General features: G+C 41.9%; 1 protein-coding gene across 7 annotated transcripts in view; it reads right to left on the reverse strand.

The window, feature by feature from the left end:
* Positions 1–18,735, reverse strand: part of SH3RF2 (SH3 domain containing ring finger 2) — a 260,863-nt gene that overhangs the window by 111,309 nt on the left and 130,819 nt on the right. For all 7 annotated transcript variants that reach the window (XM_069244686.1, XM_069244689.1, XM_069244683.1 and 4 more), the window contains exons 3-5: positions 12,788–13,057; positions 10,801–10,896; positions 8,701–9,033 (exon numbers count right to left, since the gene is read on the reverse strand). In XM_069244686.1, coding sequence (XP_069100787.1) covers positions 8,701–9,033; positions 10,801–10,896; positions 12,788–13,057 — 699 coding nt within the window. The remainder of the gene's footprint in view (positions 1–8,700; positions 9,034–10,800; positions 10,897–12,787; positions 13,058–18,735) is intronic.

Genomic DNA, 18,735 nt, shown 5'->3' on the forward strand with positions numbered 1-18,735 from the left:
GTTCACATGTTTGTTTTTACATAAACTTTACAGTTTTTGTAGCCTGGGGTACACACAGGAGCTACTCGTTGGAGACACCTCTCGTCTGTGAATGAAGGAAGTTTCCATTGCTGCTGTCATGCTTCCCTGTCCCTCCTGTGCAGAGGAATGTTTCTCTGCTGGTGGCCATACTTTCCCAGCTCTTTCATTTTGTGGGACGCCTGCACTGTGTGGGGCCGGTGGGTTGATTGTGGAATCCAGCCAGCCCCCGATTTGTGAGTGAAGAAGGTTACACTTCTGCTGCCCAGCTGTGCTTTCTCAGTTTCCCATCCCAAAGTACTATATGGCTTATTTTAAGGCAATTTGAAAAACGGGAAGTAAAACCAATCATGAGCAGTGGTTTTACCGCTAACTTCAACTGGTGCACAAATCAGAGCTTTAAATGGGCAGGTACTGTCAGGAGCTGGGTACCTGCACTTCTTCAGTTTGGAAGAGAGTTTTCTAGCACTTACTAGCACTACTGCAATGTTTTAATGGGACAATTCCGGCACAGGCACTCTGGGAAAATAAGTATCTGCACTTCTACATTTCTATTTCAAACACTTGCACAAACAGTAATTACTATGTTCGGATATTGGGTTATCGAACACATTTATGGTTTATGCCAGACTCAAAATGACACCTTCTCAAAAGCTTCATGCCCCTAAATCTAAATCATAAGGGAAACAAAGTACCTCGTAGGTCGAGCAAACACTGCAAAAATCATCTGTAACGTGGGTAGGTAAAGTCAACCTTTCATCATCCTGAGTTTAATCCAGAATCTAGAAGAACGTGACTAACATCGAAATAGTGGAGTTCACTCCATACCTGGTGTAATACTCTATGAACACCTTCAAATATTGCCTGCGTTTTCTATATATCATCTTTTGTTCGGTTGTCCAAGAATCGAATTTGATGTTCACGCAGCATTACAACATGAATAAATAAACCCAGCAGAGATGCTCTCCTGCTGCAAAATAATATATGGCTGTGGGCGCCAGCGTCCAAGGCCGCACTAGTTTAGGATTTTCTATTTTGCAGACCTTCTCATGGCTGCCTCAGACATCCACCAGTGTGAAATTAGCAGCCCAGTATTCTGTGACACAAATAGGCCCTCGCACCAAAGTTCAAGTGGCCCCCATTTGTCAATTAGCAAACTAGAAAGTGGCCCATATTTACAAATTGGGGCTGATATGAACTTGTCGAGACAAGCTGTGTAAGTGTTTGCAATGTATGGAAAATTGCATGGATTTGTGCTTGCTGTAGGCAAGGCGTTTTAATATCACGGAAGCCAACAGTAGACATAGGTCCAACACACCATAAAACAGGCCCCCAAAAAGCCAAAAAACTGGCCCACTCACCGAGCTGTCAGACCAGAATGTCGAGCACTGCCTGATTGCCCTGAAGGCCAGTTCAGCCCGGCCTCTCTGCCTACTGCCGGCGCGGAAACACAACTAACAGGTCTGAATTATGAATCATGCGAGATGTTTGTTTACCTCTCTAGAAACTGCACTTGCCATTACATAACACCGTGAACCGTCCATGTGAGAAAGAGCACCCAGTGTTCACTTTCTACCCTCCTCTAGGTCAAATGTATTTATTTCTTTTACTTCCATAAGTTTCCAAAACGAATTAGTGAACAAAGGCATTCTGTTTCTGGTGTAAGTCTTTATCATCCTTGGCTATGATGAGAATAAAACCTGTATGTTATCTTATGTCTACATTAGCCCGTATGCGTCACTGTTTTTTTCTGCTCAGTCTGGAATACCTTGTTAAGTTTGTGTGCTTGAGGATATTTTTTTTGTTATCTACCTGTAAAGAACAGGCCTTGGATGTTCCGAATTATTCTTAATTTACTGCCAAATTAAGGTTCTGCTATCAAAACGACTATGCGTGGGAGCCCTGAGGAGGCTGCCTTGCACTGTGGTGCACTATGGCGCTGAGGTGAGCGCGAGCTGTCTAGCACAAGGTATGCAGTGAACGCAGACTCTTTCAGTACAACTCTTCAAGGGTCGAGGGATACCACGCGCAGGACGCACGCACATAGGAATCACTACATATGCGATGTGTTTTTTTCTTTTTTAGAAATGAACATACTTCTCTCAGTTAATGCCTGTTTCGGGAGGTTTTGTTTTTTCTCTTCCGAGACAAGAAAAATGTGTCGTAAACTTTCGGAAGGCCACTAGGACTGGCTTATAATTGAAAGTGTCTGACAAGGTGACTCCAACATTGGCAAAACAATGCTCATTAAACTTTCTTGCCTTCAGCAAAGAAGCCCACCCAACTATGGGTGCAGTGAACTGGTAATCCACAATTTTCTGTTTCATATTCAATCTGATCATCATAGTCTTTAAAACTATGGACCAGATTTAAGGGGGCCTAGCGCCATTCCAACGCCACATTAGCATAATTTTGCATGACGCTAATGTGACACTAGAAGGCCCTAAAATGCTGTGCGACATTTTCAAAGTGGCGAAATGCATGCATTGCATCACTTTGTAACCCTTTGCCCTACATCATGCCTGCACCAGGCATAATGTATGCAAAGGGGCGATCCCTCGTAGGGGGGGGGAGGAGGGGGGGGGCGAAAAAATAGCACAAAGAAATCTAAGACTTTTTTCGGCACTTTTAACACTTGCTCAGAGCAGGCGTTAAAAGAAAGCTCCCTAACTGCCGCCATGGTGTGCCGTGTATTATTTACGGCGCACACATGGTGGCATTAGGGAGGCGTTAAAGGGGGCAAGAAACTAGGTGCAGCGCCACTTTTCATAAATCTGCCTCTATATATTTATTTCCAGAGCTCTTGCGTCCAGCACAATTTAATATTCACATGGCCCCTCTTATCTCCTTGATCACTTTATTTTGCATAGCCACAACCTCCTATGCTGATGATACCCAGTGCATTTTATCCATAGATAGAAGCTCCTTCTGTTCTGAAGATACTTTTCAAAACTGCCTCACTAAGGTCATACTCTGGATGCAAAAAAGCAGCCTTTAATGTAACTTGGATAAAACAGAAATGCTACTAGTCAGTAAGCCCATCCTTTTCCCCCTACCCAATGGTGGCCCACCTCTGACCCTCCATCCCCTGTCACTGTACAAGTTGCTAGAAATGTGGGTGTGAAGTTTGACACCGTCCTCTCCTTCCACCCCCCAGGCTGTGGGAGAGCAGGAATGAGTTTTCAATTGATAAAGTCACTTACATAAAAAAAAAATATATATCCCATTCACTGCCTGGAAAAATAGTTGCCTTTGCTCTAATAACTTCTAGACTAGTTTATGGCAACAGTTTGTAAGCAGGTGCCTCCAGGCAGCTACTTCACAAACTTCAAATGGTCCAATATGCTGCTGCCAGACCAGTGTTGAAACTTCCTAAGCAGAACTCTGCTTCTACTGCGCTGAAAACACTTCACTGGTTATCCATCCATAAGAGGGTACTATTCAAAATCTTATTGGTCGTCCGGGCATTCAACTCTAGTGAACCAAAATACCTCACAGCCCGTTTTACACACTACAAAATGCAGAGGGTGTTGAGGTCTTCCACTGCCAACCTCTTAAAGCCCCCCCCCCCTTTTATATTAAAGACCCTTGGAGGAAAGTCCTTTTTGGTACTCAGAAACCAAAGCTTGGAAACACCTCCCGAATTCCCTTTGCTTTACAGATAGTGAAGCCATTTGCAAAAAAAAAGTCTGAAGACCTGGCTCTTTCTTGCCCCTGACTCTCTTTGCTACTCTTAATTTAATCCTTCCTCTAGATCTTACTCGTTGTTGTTAGGTCCAGGCTCAGCGTCAGGATACTCAACTGAGAGTGACAGTTGAGCTCTCCAAGAACCCCATTCATTCATTCGTCTTCAGTTGTTATATTTTTACCCTGGGTATTGTACTGTTTGCTGGGCAGACATTTTCATCTTGAATTAGTGGTGCGGCACAACTTGGTGGCCATCCTGTAAATGTGAGAAGGGGCACTAGAGTATCCCAAATCCCTCTAGTATTCATTGGCCCAGGACCAGTGCTTAATTTGCAAATAAAAATGTGCCATTGCCTAAAGCTCTCCTTTGAAACACGTGGCTGCTGCAATTAAATGAGTAACAGGGTCAAGACTTGTTTGGATATGGCTGGATCCAACCTGGTGTGGCATGGTGAGCAAAGGAACGATGGATTAAACCCAGATCTGTGACTGGAGGGTGAGTGTTTGAAAAGTTTTAAGACTCCGTCCACCATCCTTTTGTGCTGCTGCAATTAAATGTGCGAGCACGGAATACTGAGGAAGCGTATTCCTGAAGACATCTTGGGCCTCTTTAATCCATTTACAGCCACTCCTGGCCCCTTCAGATCACTCTTGCAGCTTTCTGCTTTCTCCCTTTGTGACGCGTTTTCGTTTTTTTCTCTTCCTCTGTGTTTCCCATGTGTCTTTTGCCCACAGTAAATGCTTGAGGCAGAACAATAAGTTCTGGCCCTCAAAAATAAGTGCTGGTGCCCCGCACTGGAAACCCCCGGCTCAAATTAAGCACTGCCTGGGGTTTAGAGGGGGCCCTCAAAGATTTGGGGCCCCACAAATGGTTGGGGGGCCCTCTTCACCACCGTGGCTGCAGGGACCTGTGTTATGCCCTAGTCTTGAATATGGTTCTTCTTTTATGGAACTTTCTGTAGATCTTAAGTGCACACCAAGAGTAAAAGTTGTGTGTTTCTGTTCATGCTGCACAACCTACATTTTCTCCATGGCTTTCCGTTCTTGAATTTGTTTTATATATTTTTGCTTTTTTATTTTTTTATTTAAGTCTCTGTTGGTGGCTTCTGTTTACTGAAGAAACAACCTACTGAGGTGTACATTACTCCCTTTCACACAACTGACACAAACCTTACACTCCTTCGGAGAGGGAGATGCTTGGAAAGAGGTTCACCCTTATGGCATGCGCTTGCCCTTTTCAATGAGCTGGGTAGAAAAACCTCAGAGCCCCCAGAGTTTTATAGAGATACTTTAGGACAAGCAGCACAGTGATTTTATCAGAAGATGCGGTAGATAGATGAAAGGCAGGTTTGTCTGTAGTCTAGGCAATGAAGTTTCATTGACTCACTCACTGCCTTACTGACTGACCCACTCACATCCCGACTCACTGTGTCACAGATACTCTTCCATGGGCAACTTTGTGATTTAAATACTGGAAAGTCTACCCACTATTGAAATCTATAGCTCAAGAACAGATGGAGTAAGCGCTTGTATTTTCCATATCTGACATACTTGAGACAAATACATAGGTAATACTATAGTACGGAGGGGAGGGCTTTAAATTTGTTTTCTATTACAGGAGTAGTTAACGTGAATTAATAATTTATGAACGGTGAACTACAGTCTATCACCTAGAATCCATATTTTAATATTAGAAGGGACCCACAAACGTAATGTTTTTCATTATTTACATGGCATTTTAAGCCAATGAGAAATTAATTATTTGTATAAAAAAAGTAAAGATGCAAGATTAATAACTGTATTAAAAGGAAATTGCGACCTAAGTTACTCGAAGATTTCCCATTGCCTTAAACAGTGTGACAAAGTTTTAATGAGCACATCGAAGGTAATTAAATGAAGAGATTTTGAAAGCATGCTCGTGTGTTGTAAATCATACTTCAAATAACCTGAAAGGACAGTGCATGATCTGATATTACACACCATTTACAGGTGTGTTTGTCTAAGTAATCACTCAGATGGCTTGCTGTAATGTGCAAGGATCATCCATGTAACACTTATATGTAGTGAGGAAAACATTTTCTGTTCCTGCGCACGAGATCGCAGCCCACTGAGGGGCATATTTAAGAGCCTCTAATGCCACCGGAGCGTCACTTTTAGTGATCCTTTGGCGCTATGCACTGCACCGTATTTACAAGGTGGCGTTAAGCCACTTTTTGTGGTTTAACGCTACCTTGTACATACTGCCCCTCCACACGCAGCACTTTGCGTGGAAGGGGAGTGAAATCAGGGGCGGCTCCTCCATTAGGGAGGAGGAGCGTCACCCCCCATCTGCCAACAGCGGCAGCTGCAAAACCTTTAAAAGAAAAGGATAATAAACTTTGCTTATTATCCTTTACTTTTAAAGGGGCAGGGCCACGGGGGTGACGAGTGGGAGTGCTCAGCACCCTCCCACTCCGAATGTATGTTTGGCCAGCCGTCTCAGGCCAGACAAAACACATGAGGAGTAGGCTCTCTCCAGCCCAGCTGGAGAGAGCCTGAACAGGCTCCCAGTCTGACTGGGAGCGCCTTGGCTGGGCGCTCCTAAGCAATCCTGACACTTATTGGCCACAGGGCAGGCTGGGAGCCTGTGCCTGCAGCCTGGAGTGACGAGGGATGGAGGAGCGGCACACAGCAGAGGACATAACGAGCCACGACTGGGTGCAATGGCTGTTGAGGTGGGCATGCCACAGCAACACCCATCGCATTTTGACGCTGCCTCAGATTTACACGTTTTCGTAAACCTGAGGCAGTGCCAAAATCTAACGCCACCCCAGCGGTGGCGTTAGCAAGGTGCAACAAGGAGTAATACTTGTATTCCTCCTCAGCTTTTTCTTTTTCTGTGTGTGCATTCTGCAGCACACATAGAAAGAGCAGAATGCCAGAAATGATTGTTTATCTGCAGGAACATGTTACTTCCTGCACAAAAACAATCATTTCAAATGATGCTTTGGCACTTCTGTGTGTGCTGCATTCTGTGATTATTTAAGGGATACCTTCCCGCAAATAAACATTCAAACCCCTAAATGCAGACATCCTTAAATGATGGTGCAAGGATGCCTGCGTTGGTGCTACGCAGCTTAATTTAGCACCAGCGCAGGGGGAAACGCAGAGGTGCGCCGTATTCTAGTAAATACGACGCATCTATACAATTCTAAGAGGGAAACATCCTTAACAACTAGGTCCTAAACAACTACTTGCCTAAACCACTACAGCTAAACAACTAAAAAGTGTCTACAACAAAGTACTGAACAACTACTGTCTAAACAACGATTTTGCCTGAATAACGATTACCTGAACAATGAATTTTAAGGTACGTTTTTCTTTTTCGTTTGGTTTTTTAGTTGTTTAGAATTTACATATCTATATATATATATATATATATATATATATATATATATATATATATATATATATATATATATATATATATATATATATATATATATATATATATAGCTTCCAACACTCCTTAAAATAACAGGAGACCCAGGACACCTCCAAAGTGCAATTTAATTTATTTCATAGGATGTTCGTGCTGAAATAAATTAAATTGCACTCTGGAGGTGTCCTGGGTCTCCTGTTATTTTAAGGAGTGTTGGAAGCTTTATTAGGGCTTCTCGGAGCCCATCCAGGACCGCTGTGTAGAGTTCCTGCATTCCGAGACTTTCTTGTGAGATATATATATATATATATATATATATATATATATATATATATATATATATATTCAGAAGTTGTTTGGAATGTATTTATATATATGTATATATATATATATATTATTATAAGTGATATATATATATTCTAAACAACTAATAAACCATTAAAAAAAAAACAAGCACTTGCAACGCAACAGGTCTTGCATTTCTCCGAATTAGAACTATTAGCAGTTGTAAACCCCCAACTGGACTTTTTTTGTCTCATTAAATGGAAAAAACGAGCACGATCGCGCTTCTACAGTTCACTCGTAGTGAAACCTATCGGCAAAAGTGCAATTATCTATGTAACCGGCAAAACTGCAATTAACTATGTAACATGGTCGATCTCATGCAAAGCGCTCGACTTCTGCCAAGCGAGATCGTGCTGCGAAAAGAAAGAGAAAAAGTAGTCCACAAACCGGATGGAAAACAGCGAGCCTCGTATGTTTTCAGTACATGGTCGCTGTGCTTGAGGAGGGCTAACCACCGGAAAAGGCATGACGTATGCATGCCTTCGACTAATGAAAGCAAGCAGATTTTAAAAGGCAAACCCACGAACCAATGAAAGACATTGATGTGACATGGACGGGGCTCTGAGCCCTTTTCTAACTACTACAGCGTCTCGCAAGTGATACGCATGGGCAAGCCCAGGCTCGACCCTAAAAAGAAAAACTTACCTTAAAATTCGGTGTTCAGGCAATTGTTATTCAGGCAAAATCGTTGTTTAGACAGGAGTTCTTCAGTACTTCGTTGTGGAGACTTTTTAGTTTTTTAGCAGTAGTGGTTTAGGCAAGTAGTTGTTTAGGACCTAGTTGTTCCATCACATATTCGTTCTAAAGTGACGCAGCGTGGCGCTTCCAATTTTAGGGCAGCACAGTGCTGCAACACTTTTTAGTAAATTTGGCCCTGAGTGTTTGCAAGCAGTCTAGTATGGTGACTGAGGCTGAAATAGCTTGTCAAGACACCCTTTTTAAGCCAGTTCAAATACATTTTAACCCAAGGATAATTTTGTTACACATTAAAAACCAATGGCGGGCTCGCTTTCAGGACAGTCTAGGGACACCCAACAGGCGAGTGCTTCTAGAAGACGAGGCCCTTTTCTGAATATGTCCCGGGGCACAGACGTTATTAGGAGCTAAAATTAAGAACCATTCTTCTTAACCAAGATAGTAGCAACTATCTAAGCAAAATGCACTGAAAACTGATTCATACATAAAGTGTCATACAATGCCAAAGATATACTCATCTTTAGAGGCCTTACCTGTAGCGGGAAGCTGGATACAGAGTCTGCCTTTTCACTGCCCTCGAAAAGAACTGCAGGGTTGCTGGAGCTAATCAGCACCGGTGTGCTAATCTCCAGGGACCGCCGGTCACCTGGGGAGTGCACCATCTTGTTGATTGTGTTCAAGGCATTTGTGATGATGAACTGCCTCTGGCCCTTCCTCCTTGTGGCATCAGGAAACTTGTGGTACATCCCAGACTCTGGGGTCTTCTCCCTGGGAAGGGGCTTCCTCAATGGAGAAGAGGTGCTGCTGTTAAAGCCTGTTCTGCTGCCTTTGCTGTGGTCTAGGATCTGCTGAGCAGCAAAGCTAGACTGAAAGAGATAAGACAGCCTAGTGAGTGTTGTGTGGATCACAAGAGGAGGTGCACACTACCAATAAATATGGAGCACAGGCAGAATCCTTCCCCGACTAAATCCTAAACTGTCACTTGTGAGAAAAACAGAAAGTGCTTCCAGAGGGTGGCTGTGTAGTAAACTATTGCATTTTCACTGGAATGAAGGTACAAGTTACCAAATTAGTCTTGTAATATTTCGCAAGGAGTTTTTACTGTGGACTTGAATAACTGGTCAAGCAGACAAAAACAGAAAGAACAGAAAGTAAGGTAGATTTGCCTGAAGTGGAGGGGAGTTAGAACAACGGCTAGCCCATGGTAATGGATGGGACAGTGAGATTATCCTCTGCCCAAGCTAGGAAGAGATGAGGTCCCACCTTATAACAGAGAAAATGTGAGTACCAGAGATAACCTCTGGAAGCCACATGTTGAGGCTTCAGAAAAAGCTTCTGCGTCAAAGTGTACGGATTTCAAAATTGGCCTCTTATATAGTGTATTATTATTGCAACCACAATTTCTCTGGTCAAGCACTTTATGTCCATGTTGCCAGGTACCAAAGAAACTCATGTCCCTACAGAACCTCAGCATAACCTTCCATTCCAGTCTGCTCAGGTTTGACATACCCAGTATCAGCATGACAAGAAGGCTCACACATAAGTTCAGAACTCCTGAGGAGGAACATAAACACACACCTGATTAAAAGTTATTTGAGCAACCCTCTGTAGTCGCCTGTACTACTTAAGAGAAATTAACCTTTTCAAATGCACACCATGTGGATCTGTATTGAAGATTTCCATGGTCCAGATAGGTCCCCTGTGCTGTGTACCCTTACATCTGTGGACGCTAGTCAGACCCCCTATTTACCTTTATGCCTGACTATGATATTTTCAGCTTGTGAGATTTAGGGCCAGATGTATTAAAGATCCGTTTTGCATTTCTTAAATAGCGAATTTAAGAAATCACTATTTAAGAAATGCAAAATAGGGTGTATGAAATTTGCGATTCGGTAATCGCGATTTCTTCAAATTCGCAATTGCTATTACCGAATCACAAATAGAGAATGCGACTCTATTCATCCCTATGAGCCTGTAGGCCCATAGGTGCGAATGGTTTTGCATTTCCCGATTTGCGAATTCCTGTTAGGAATTTGCAAATTAGGTAATGCAAACCCCAGGGTGCTGGGGGCCTACGGTCCCCTCTGATGCACCCCCCAAAAAATATTTGAGGACATGTGAAGCACACACATGCCCTAGGGGCATGCGTGTTCTACATGTCATTTTTAAAAATGCATTTATAATGCATTTTTAAAAATTGCAAATGCTTACCACCAAACTTGAGTTTGTGGTATTTGCATTTCCTAAATGCCCAATTCGCATTTAGTAAATGCTTGATACATGTGCTTTGGAAATCGCAAATAGGAATTCCTTATTTGTGATTTCCTATTTAGAGAATCGCAATTTGCGACTCTCTAAATGGGGGTGCAATTTTAAGAAATCGCTATCTTTGCGATTCCTTAAAATTGCACTGCGAATGCCTTTCATACATCGTGAAAGGCATTTTTGCATTCGCAAACGGCCGAATTTTGCGACTCGCACCGTTTGCGAATGCAAAAATGTTTGATACACGTGGCCCTTAATGCCTTGCCTTACAATTGATCTCACTGAGATTTTGACTAGAGGGGAATTGTTTCCCCTCCTACAAAAACAGAACAGCATTCATTGAGAAAACGTTCAGATATTGTACTCACCTCTACAAACAGGAGAGGAAAGATCCCAGTTCGGTCTCCCAACTTTCCCTCTGCCCAGTTATCATCCACTCGACGTATCACGCTGATCATATCATCCTAAAAAGATATTGCAACACACTATAAATGTTTTTAAAAAAAGTAAAAACTCTGCTTAAATATGGAGAAGAGGTTTCAATATTCTTCTGAGTTGACAGCCAACAGAGATTTATAGATTATTCAACGATCACTAGTGACTTGTGGGCAATAGTTGTCCAGACTTGTGGGGTTAGAGAAATCATTACCAAAGGTTAAAGTTTCAGTGGAAAAACAAGACATGAAGAAAGATGGTGGTTCAGACTAATTTTAAGCATGTATATTATGGTGTAAAAAAGGATGTCAACAAAGGCATCCTTCGTTGACCTGGCTACACCCATTCAGCTGTCAAACTGTGATGTGAATTGTGTTACCCCCATAAACCAACTATCCATCACTTCTACTATGAGGACTTCTGTTTCCAAAGTCTGCATGCTGCTCTTGATTGTTCTCTGGTGCCTAAACAACTATGTTTCCAGCATGAAAGTCTTAACTTGATAATACATTTTTTCAGAGCCCAGCTGGCGATTTCTCTATTCCTTCGACCAAATTTCCAAATTACAAGTTACAAAAGAAACAGGACTGTTTTTGTACTTATTTAGGCTGTAGCTGATGTGTGAAAGATTGAGATCTTGAGGGGCCAGGGCAATTTTGGTCTTTAATATGGAAAATGTAGTGCGTTATACTTGCAAACGTTCCCTTCTAGGAAGGAGAGGCTGTTCAGCCAATAGAAAAGTTGTGTTGTAAAACATCCCCATAAGTTTAGAGATGGCCCTGTTAGGAAGGAAAGGTGATAAAGTGTACTCCTTGCACTATAAAGCATTGCACCATCCCTACACAGGGCTGGGACACAGCCAGTTCCTTTCTCTTAATAAGGCGTGGTTTACTTGACAATACATCTCAACTAAGAAGGCCTCAGCCGTCAAGTTTTAAACCCTCACTTTACAAGCTCTGGGTTCAGATTAAACCAAAGAGGTTGTATGCAACATTACAATAAGCAAATCCCTTCAGTTCTGAGAAAATATATTTTCTCTGTTAATTTCACCCTTGCTGAGTACACAGGCACTCAATCTGCTACTCATTTAATTTAGCATTTTTTCTCAAACTCTTCATAAATAATTCTCGGTTTTCAGCCTTGGCTTTAATACACAGGTAGAAAGCAGGCTGAACACGTGTAGATTTAGTGGAGACAACTTCACTTCACAAAATCATGCATTGATGTGCGTCTTATGCAGCTGACTTGTTGAGACGAACAATGGTGAAACTGAGATTGTGTTCGGTGAATGAGTGAAGCTTTGGGGATGAACAATTGATAATGATCACATCATGGACACTGTCTTTCGCTTGCATCAGGAATTAGAGGTATGAGCTTCTCAATGGCTACTCGTCTTACAATAAATTTCAAAGCTAAGACCGTTTCAATCCTATAGATGTCATTGAAAATTATTTTCTTTTGTACCAAATAATTTTCCGTTCCTAAATGCAATAATATCTTTAAGATGGAATACCCTTGTTTCTTCTAATGAGTTTCACACCTAAAACAAACACAAGAAAAAGCAACAACAAGAAAGAATTATCAGCCAAAACTCAGATACTTGATTTGATGCAGGTGGGAAACTTTGGATTAGAATTTATTTTGATTTGCACCCACAAACTTGTTTGTTATCTTGTTCGAAAAGGCCACTGCAAGCAATGACCTATACAGTACCAACCGGCAGGCTCTCTAAGAAGGCGAACTTAATTTACTATGAGAATCAACTGACCTTCTACCAGTAATAGTGTGCTTTGGCCAGGCCATGCATTCTACAGTTTCCACGAAAAAGGATACTGTGTGTGACAGACAAATGCTGCATAGCAACTGTACATGATTTAATTTTCTCACAACATGGAGGGTATGAATGCATAGAGAACTTACCTTCACAAATGCTAGGCAATGTTTCTTTTCACCTTTGTCCTTGTCTTTCAACTCAAAGTTGTACAGGGCTCGGCAGAGAGGTAGAGGTTGTGTTGGATTTTTCATCACCTGTACTACACTGGCAGGGAAGATACCCGTGATGCCATTCACTGCACCCTGGTACCAGTTCTCATCCAGCTGGCGCTGTAAGAGCACAATGTCACCCTTATTAAACTGCAGCTCGTTGGGAGAATGCCCTCGGTAGCTGTACAGAGCTTTTGCCCAGGGTACCTTGGAAAAGAAATAAAACAGTACATTAGTCTGGTTTGCAGCATAGACCATGGTTAGTTCAGTTGCAATCAGTACAATAAGGCACAAGCTTGGAGATGGCTCGTCTTTCGAGACATTATGGACTTGCAGGGAAAGGCAACCTACAATCACTGCATGGCCTTCTGCCTGTGGTGGAACAGACTGTACAAATGTCATACAATTTCCTATTGGGCTGGGGGCCACAATGAGAATGACATTGTATGGGCAGAGTTAGCCACATAGCAGATGGTAAATACGAAGGTAACCTGATGATAATGAATTCTTCTAATAATTCCCAGACTCAAGTGCTAGAGCAGAAGAAGCTGGCATATATCTGCCGCTGTACTCTTCCCTGGAATTTCACTCACTTGAAAACTTGCAACATCACAAGCATCAAGTTCTTCACAGCAAAACCCACTTTTTCTGATCTGCTTATTCTCTCCCACGGATTCTTTCCCTCTCTGCCTTTGGCAGTTTATATCTATGTATTCCACTTTCAAGTGAAAAGTAATGCCTATAAATTGTCTGTTCAGTTCTCTGTAAAATGTCCCCCTTCATAATACACGATCTCTGAAACCTAGACCTCTAACCCTAGAAATGCAGATACTTGAAAATGTGAGGTTTTTAACACAAAAGAGCTCTATGTATGGTTCCCTGCACAAATGTATCCTGCTGCTGTTCTTATGCGCACCTAGTAGCAATTAAGATATGCGGGGCCACTATACCTAGTAGGTTTAAATACAACAGCCTTCATGCAGAGTTTGGTGGTGAGGATACTCCATAAAAAACATGGCGGATATGTTGTCTACCAAACTTGTGGTTCTCCTGGCAGAACCTTGAATTGGCTTACCTGTCTCCACTGGAGGAAACCTTTGACTAATGGTCCACCAGATATTAGGCCATCAGTCTAAGAATATCAGACCGTCTGCCGTACTTAAGGCAGATGTTCCAGCGTACTTTTCTCCTCCAGGGAAAGTTTGCCAGTTCCGAACAGGAAAGCAAAGACATGACTAACACAGCTGAGAGACGGCCCAACATGTCAGGAATATATTTTTTTGTTTTTTAATAACAAACTCTCGCTTTGGGAGTTTGTTTTGTTGCTGATGGATTGTATTAAATATTGTGGCCGCTCAGCAAATGTTTCAGTGTGTTGGATCGAGCCCCTGCAACTGCACCTCTCCTGAAAGAATAGAACTGTGGCATAGAGAGCTCTGCCATAGACCTCTAAATATTGCAGGTTGTACTTCAACAGGGCATTCGCTGATCGGGTAGAATGAAGTACTCCTGGTATACTCTTAAGTAAGGCCAAAATATATTAAAAGTGATCACTCCGGAGCATAATACCATTTGCTATGTTTGTTCATTTGGGGTACAGATGATAACCAGTTTCTTAACCATACAACCCAATGGGACTGAATGTTTGACTAATACTTTTATGCTTACTGAAGAGATACAAACTTAAATAATTGTAATAATTGTCACCATAAAAGGTGTAACACCAGTGCAAAGTTTACAATGAAAATTAAAATATATTTTCTTGATCTCACTGTAAAAATAAAAGTAGAATCCAAGATGAAGCCATCTTACTTCTTGATATACTATGTATGTCCATTGAGAGCTCTTTAATAGAACTATACAACTTGTCAGGGATACAGTTTGGGAGAAACGTGATACAAGCTTCCCAACTTCACAAGATTGCATGGCTCTGGCCAAATCCAGTTGTGTACAATTTTTGCCACTGCTTGTGCAGACTGATAAAATCGGAAGAGCTACGAAATACAAGTCTAAATTTGACACTTTTGCAGACTATGCAAGCGTAATAAAATTGTCTACAAACACCCCTAGATTTAGTGAGGACTACAACATTAAATTGAGTGGGGAGGCTTTGATCATTAATATGCACAAACAGAGGGCCTGGCAACATTCAGGGCACAAGTCAGGAGTACATGCAGGTACAAAGCGTCTACCGACTATTTTCACAGGGTGGACACCCTCCACCCTGCAAGAAGTGGGCCCCACTGAAATATGCTAAACTTGTCCCAGTGTCATTTTTAGACACCGGGACACAATCAGCAGGGCCTGTACCTTGTCTGGTTTTGTTTTCCAGCAGCAATGTGCAGGTGGCGAGGGGGCTTTCATGTTTCAGACTCCAAATGAGCCCACAAGAAAGGACGAATTTAATGGGCCATCAGGCCTCCTTTTGTTCCACTTATTGTGGCTGGGAGCTATCTGAGCCTCAAACCCAGATGCAAATGCAGGGGAGGGGAAACAAATGCACAAAGCTTTTATCACTTCACAAATACTTAAGAGAGTCATGTGTTTTATGTTGTTCAATCCCTGCTTATAAGAGATTTTTATGCACTGTAAGAATGCCAGATTTGTTGATATCTTCCAGTATTTGCACAAATAACAATTTAAATACCACTATGTTGGTTTATTTCTTTTACAGCACTACTCATTCTATTGCAGGATGTCAAAGAGCTTTACATCACACGTTCACATTATACATTGGCAATAAATCCTATACATGTGTAAATCAATGTACAAAATGTGTTACCTAAGACAGTGAGGATTACAAGGTGTAGGAGTCACATGTAATTCATAACTTAATATATTAGAAAAATTACCATTTATGAACTGTGAGTGACAAAAGGATCTCTGTGTTAAAATCAGTATATCACTTACCTTATGACTAATAATAAAAATCTGCAAATATTTGCAATTAGATGATGCACTTTGAAGCAGGCACATTAACCCTATATGCTACTTTGATTCAAAACTGAGATTAGAGAAAAAACAGGTTTCTACAGCAGATGCATTACCTCCAAAACTTATCTCACCATTATTATTATTCCCTGAGATTTACTGGACACACAAAGATCTCTCCATCAGGTGCCTTAACCCCATAAGATATTTTAAAATGTAGACTTTGCAACCAATTAAGCAGAACAGATGTGTTGCCATATTTCTTCTTGTTTTCAATCTCTTTGTGGCAGGGTTTTAAAAAATAAATGTGCAAGTTGAGGCCCATATTTTGCATTGGGTTGTGTCACTTTTTTGGCACAAGCCTGACACAAAGTCTCATTTGTTAAATATTGTAATGAGCTCAAACGTAACCATGGTAGATCTAGCAAACCGGTGTGGGGTCTTAAGATTTGATGTCCCTTTATGCGATGTCACTATTGTGAGGTCATGGGTTGTGATGCCACTTCCTGTGATTCAGCATGCAATGCCATCCGCTGTGATGTCACGCACTGTGATGTCATGCGCCATGATGTCACTTGCATGCTGCCTAACTTGGTTAGTCCCCCACTTATTTTTTTAGGACTTGTGCCCTGACAACGTTCATGTCAAAAAAGGCGTAAGACTGAAACATTGAATTTGAACTTTACTCTGTTCCAGTGGAACAGTTTTGATTCACAGTGAGAGCAGTGCAGGAACTTGGGCACCAGAGCTCTCAATCCAAAACATTTCATGACCGCTAAACTCACTTCCAAAAAATCTCCAAGTACCTAGTCATGTGACACTAACTGGGAAAATACAGACACGTCTTGCTCATAGTGGGCAAGATAAAAACAAGGGGTGGGTGAGCGTGCCGGTGAACTCCGCTCCGCCGGTGGCTGGTGGAGTTTTTTTGCTGAACTCTGTGTTCTGCTTGAAATGCTGAGTACAAAACTCAGAAGTGGAGTTCACCGCCCACCCCTGATAAAAACAGGGGAAGTTTGTCCATGTACTGATTCATAAAAGGAAAACTTGTTTGTTAAAGTAAGTAAATCAACAATAAATCAGTAATTAAAATATCAGTAAAATATACTAGAGCCACAAAAGGTAAAAGAAGTGCATATTACTTAGGTAAGTGCAAACTGCTCATATGTAACTGGCTGTGAAAAGCGATGAGTAGAACACTTGAATTCGTTTCAGAAAGTTATTATTGGCAAGGCCACATTCCAGTCCATCATCTTTTTGTTTACTGTGCCACAGAACACAGAGATCAAGCATATGCCAATCAATTTGGGGCATTGCCACAAGTAAGTGGACAGTCCAGTTGAAACTGCTATGCCATGCCCTCCAAGACATTCATTAATGAGGAGCATCACTATCTGATACTGGGCCCATGTTTAGACATGTGTGTCACTTGGGGTTCCTTATTGAAAAGCACAATTAGTGATGAATGGGATGCTTAAACTCAGTCACTGATTTTTGCACTGTCATTGCTATTTTGCCCACAACGCCACAGCCTTCATAATTTATATTTATGTGGCATGCATAACCCACATTTACATTAAGAAAAAGTGGTCACTATACTGTAATATAATAATGTATGGTTATTTGAATAGCAGCTTCCATATCCCATGCGAGGCCTAAATCACCTTCATTTTGCTGAGTAACTAAGTACTACGTGTGTACCATATATGTATTGCTTTGTTTCCTGTGAGGTCACTGGAATGCTCCAACTTTCATTGAGCTCCTAGGTGTTCTTCGGGTGCATAGTAGGATGGGTAGTGGTTGACTTTAGATTGATGTGGGGAAAATGGTGTGTATCTCATTTAGGGCCAGATGTAGGTAGGTATACAATTGCGACTTGCAATTTGCGAGTCATAGCGACTCGCAAATTGCAACTCGCAATTCGAGATGCAGAAAGGTGTCTCAGACACCTTCTGCGACTCGCTATGGGGTCGCAAAGACCCACCTCATGAATATTAATGAGGTGGGTCGCAGTTTGCGACCCTATAGCGAGTCTAGGCACTCACAGGGATGGTGGCCTACTGAAGACAGCAGACCACCATGTCTGTGACTGTTTTTAAATAAAGCAGTTTTATTTTTTATTTTTGCAGCCCGTATTCCTTAAAGAAAAACGAGCTGCAAAAAGAAAAAATACCGAAACCATTTAGTTTCGGTTTTTTCAGAGCAGGCAGTGGTCCATAGGACCACTGCCTGCTCTGAAAAATACTTTTTGGTGGCATTCACAAAGGGGAAAGGGTCCCATGGGGACCCCTTCCCTTTTGCGAATGAGTTACCATCCACTTCAAGTGGATGGTAACTGCGAGTTGGTTTGCGACCGCTTTCGCGGTCACAAAGTAACTCAACATCGCGATGCGGTCGCAAATAGGAAGGGAACACCCCTTCCTGTTTGCGAGTCGGAATCACATTTTGCGAGTCGGTACCGACTCACAAAATGTGACTCTGTATCGCGTAAGTCCTTTTGCGCCTCGCAAACTGCGTTTTTCGCCGTTTGCAAGGCGCAAAAGGCTTCCTACATCTGGCCCTTAATGTGTAGGTAGAAATGTAGAATGGTTTAAATGACACATGAGCATAAGTGTTACAAAATAGTGTACGTTTAGATGCAGCTTTGAATGCAGGTGCTTAACATTTATTTTGTTTATTGTATCATGAATGATGCTGTTTATGATGTGAGTATGTCCACAGGTCGAACAACTAAATTGATCTTGCAAGACTGTAGAAGTAGGTGGCACCCTACGCAAACGTTCGGGGCGTTTCACAAAAAACCCTCATGAACCTAAGCTATAATTTAGTAAGATTTAGTCTGCAGTGGCACAACCAGGCTCCTTTGTTGTGCTGATGGTTCATACGGGGTGTCACTAAGGTATGGTACCAGAATAACGTTGTTTACTAAATTCTTTACATCAATATTCTAACAT

This window comes from Pleurodeles waltl, chromosome 7 (genome assembly GCF_031143425.1).
Source record: "Pleurodeles waltl isolate 20211129_DDA chromosome 7, aPleWal1.hap1.20221129, whole genome shotgun sequence".
NCBI classification, from domain to species: domain Eukaryota; kingdom Metazoa; phylum Chordata; class Amphibia; order Caudata; family Salamandridae; genus Pleurodeles; species Pleurodeles waltl.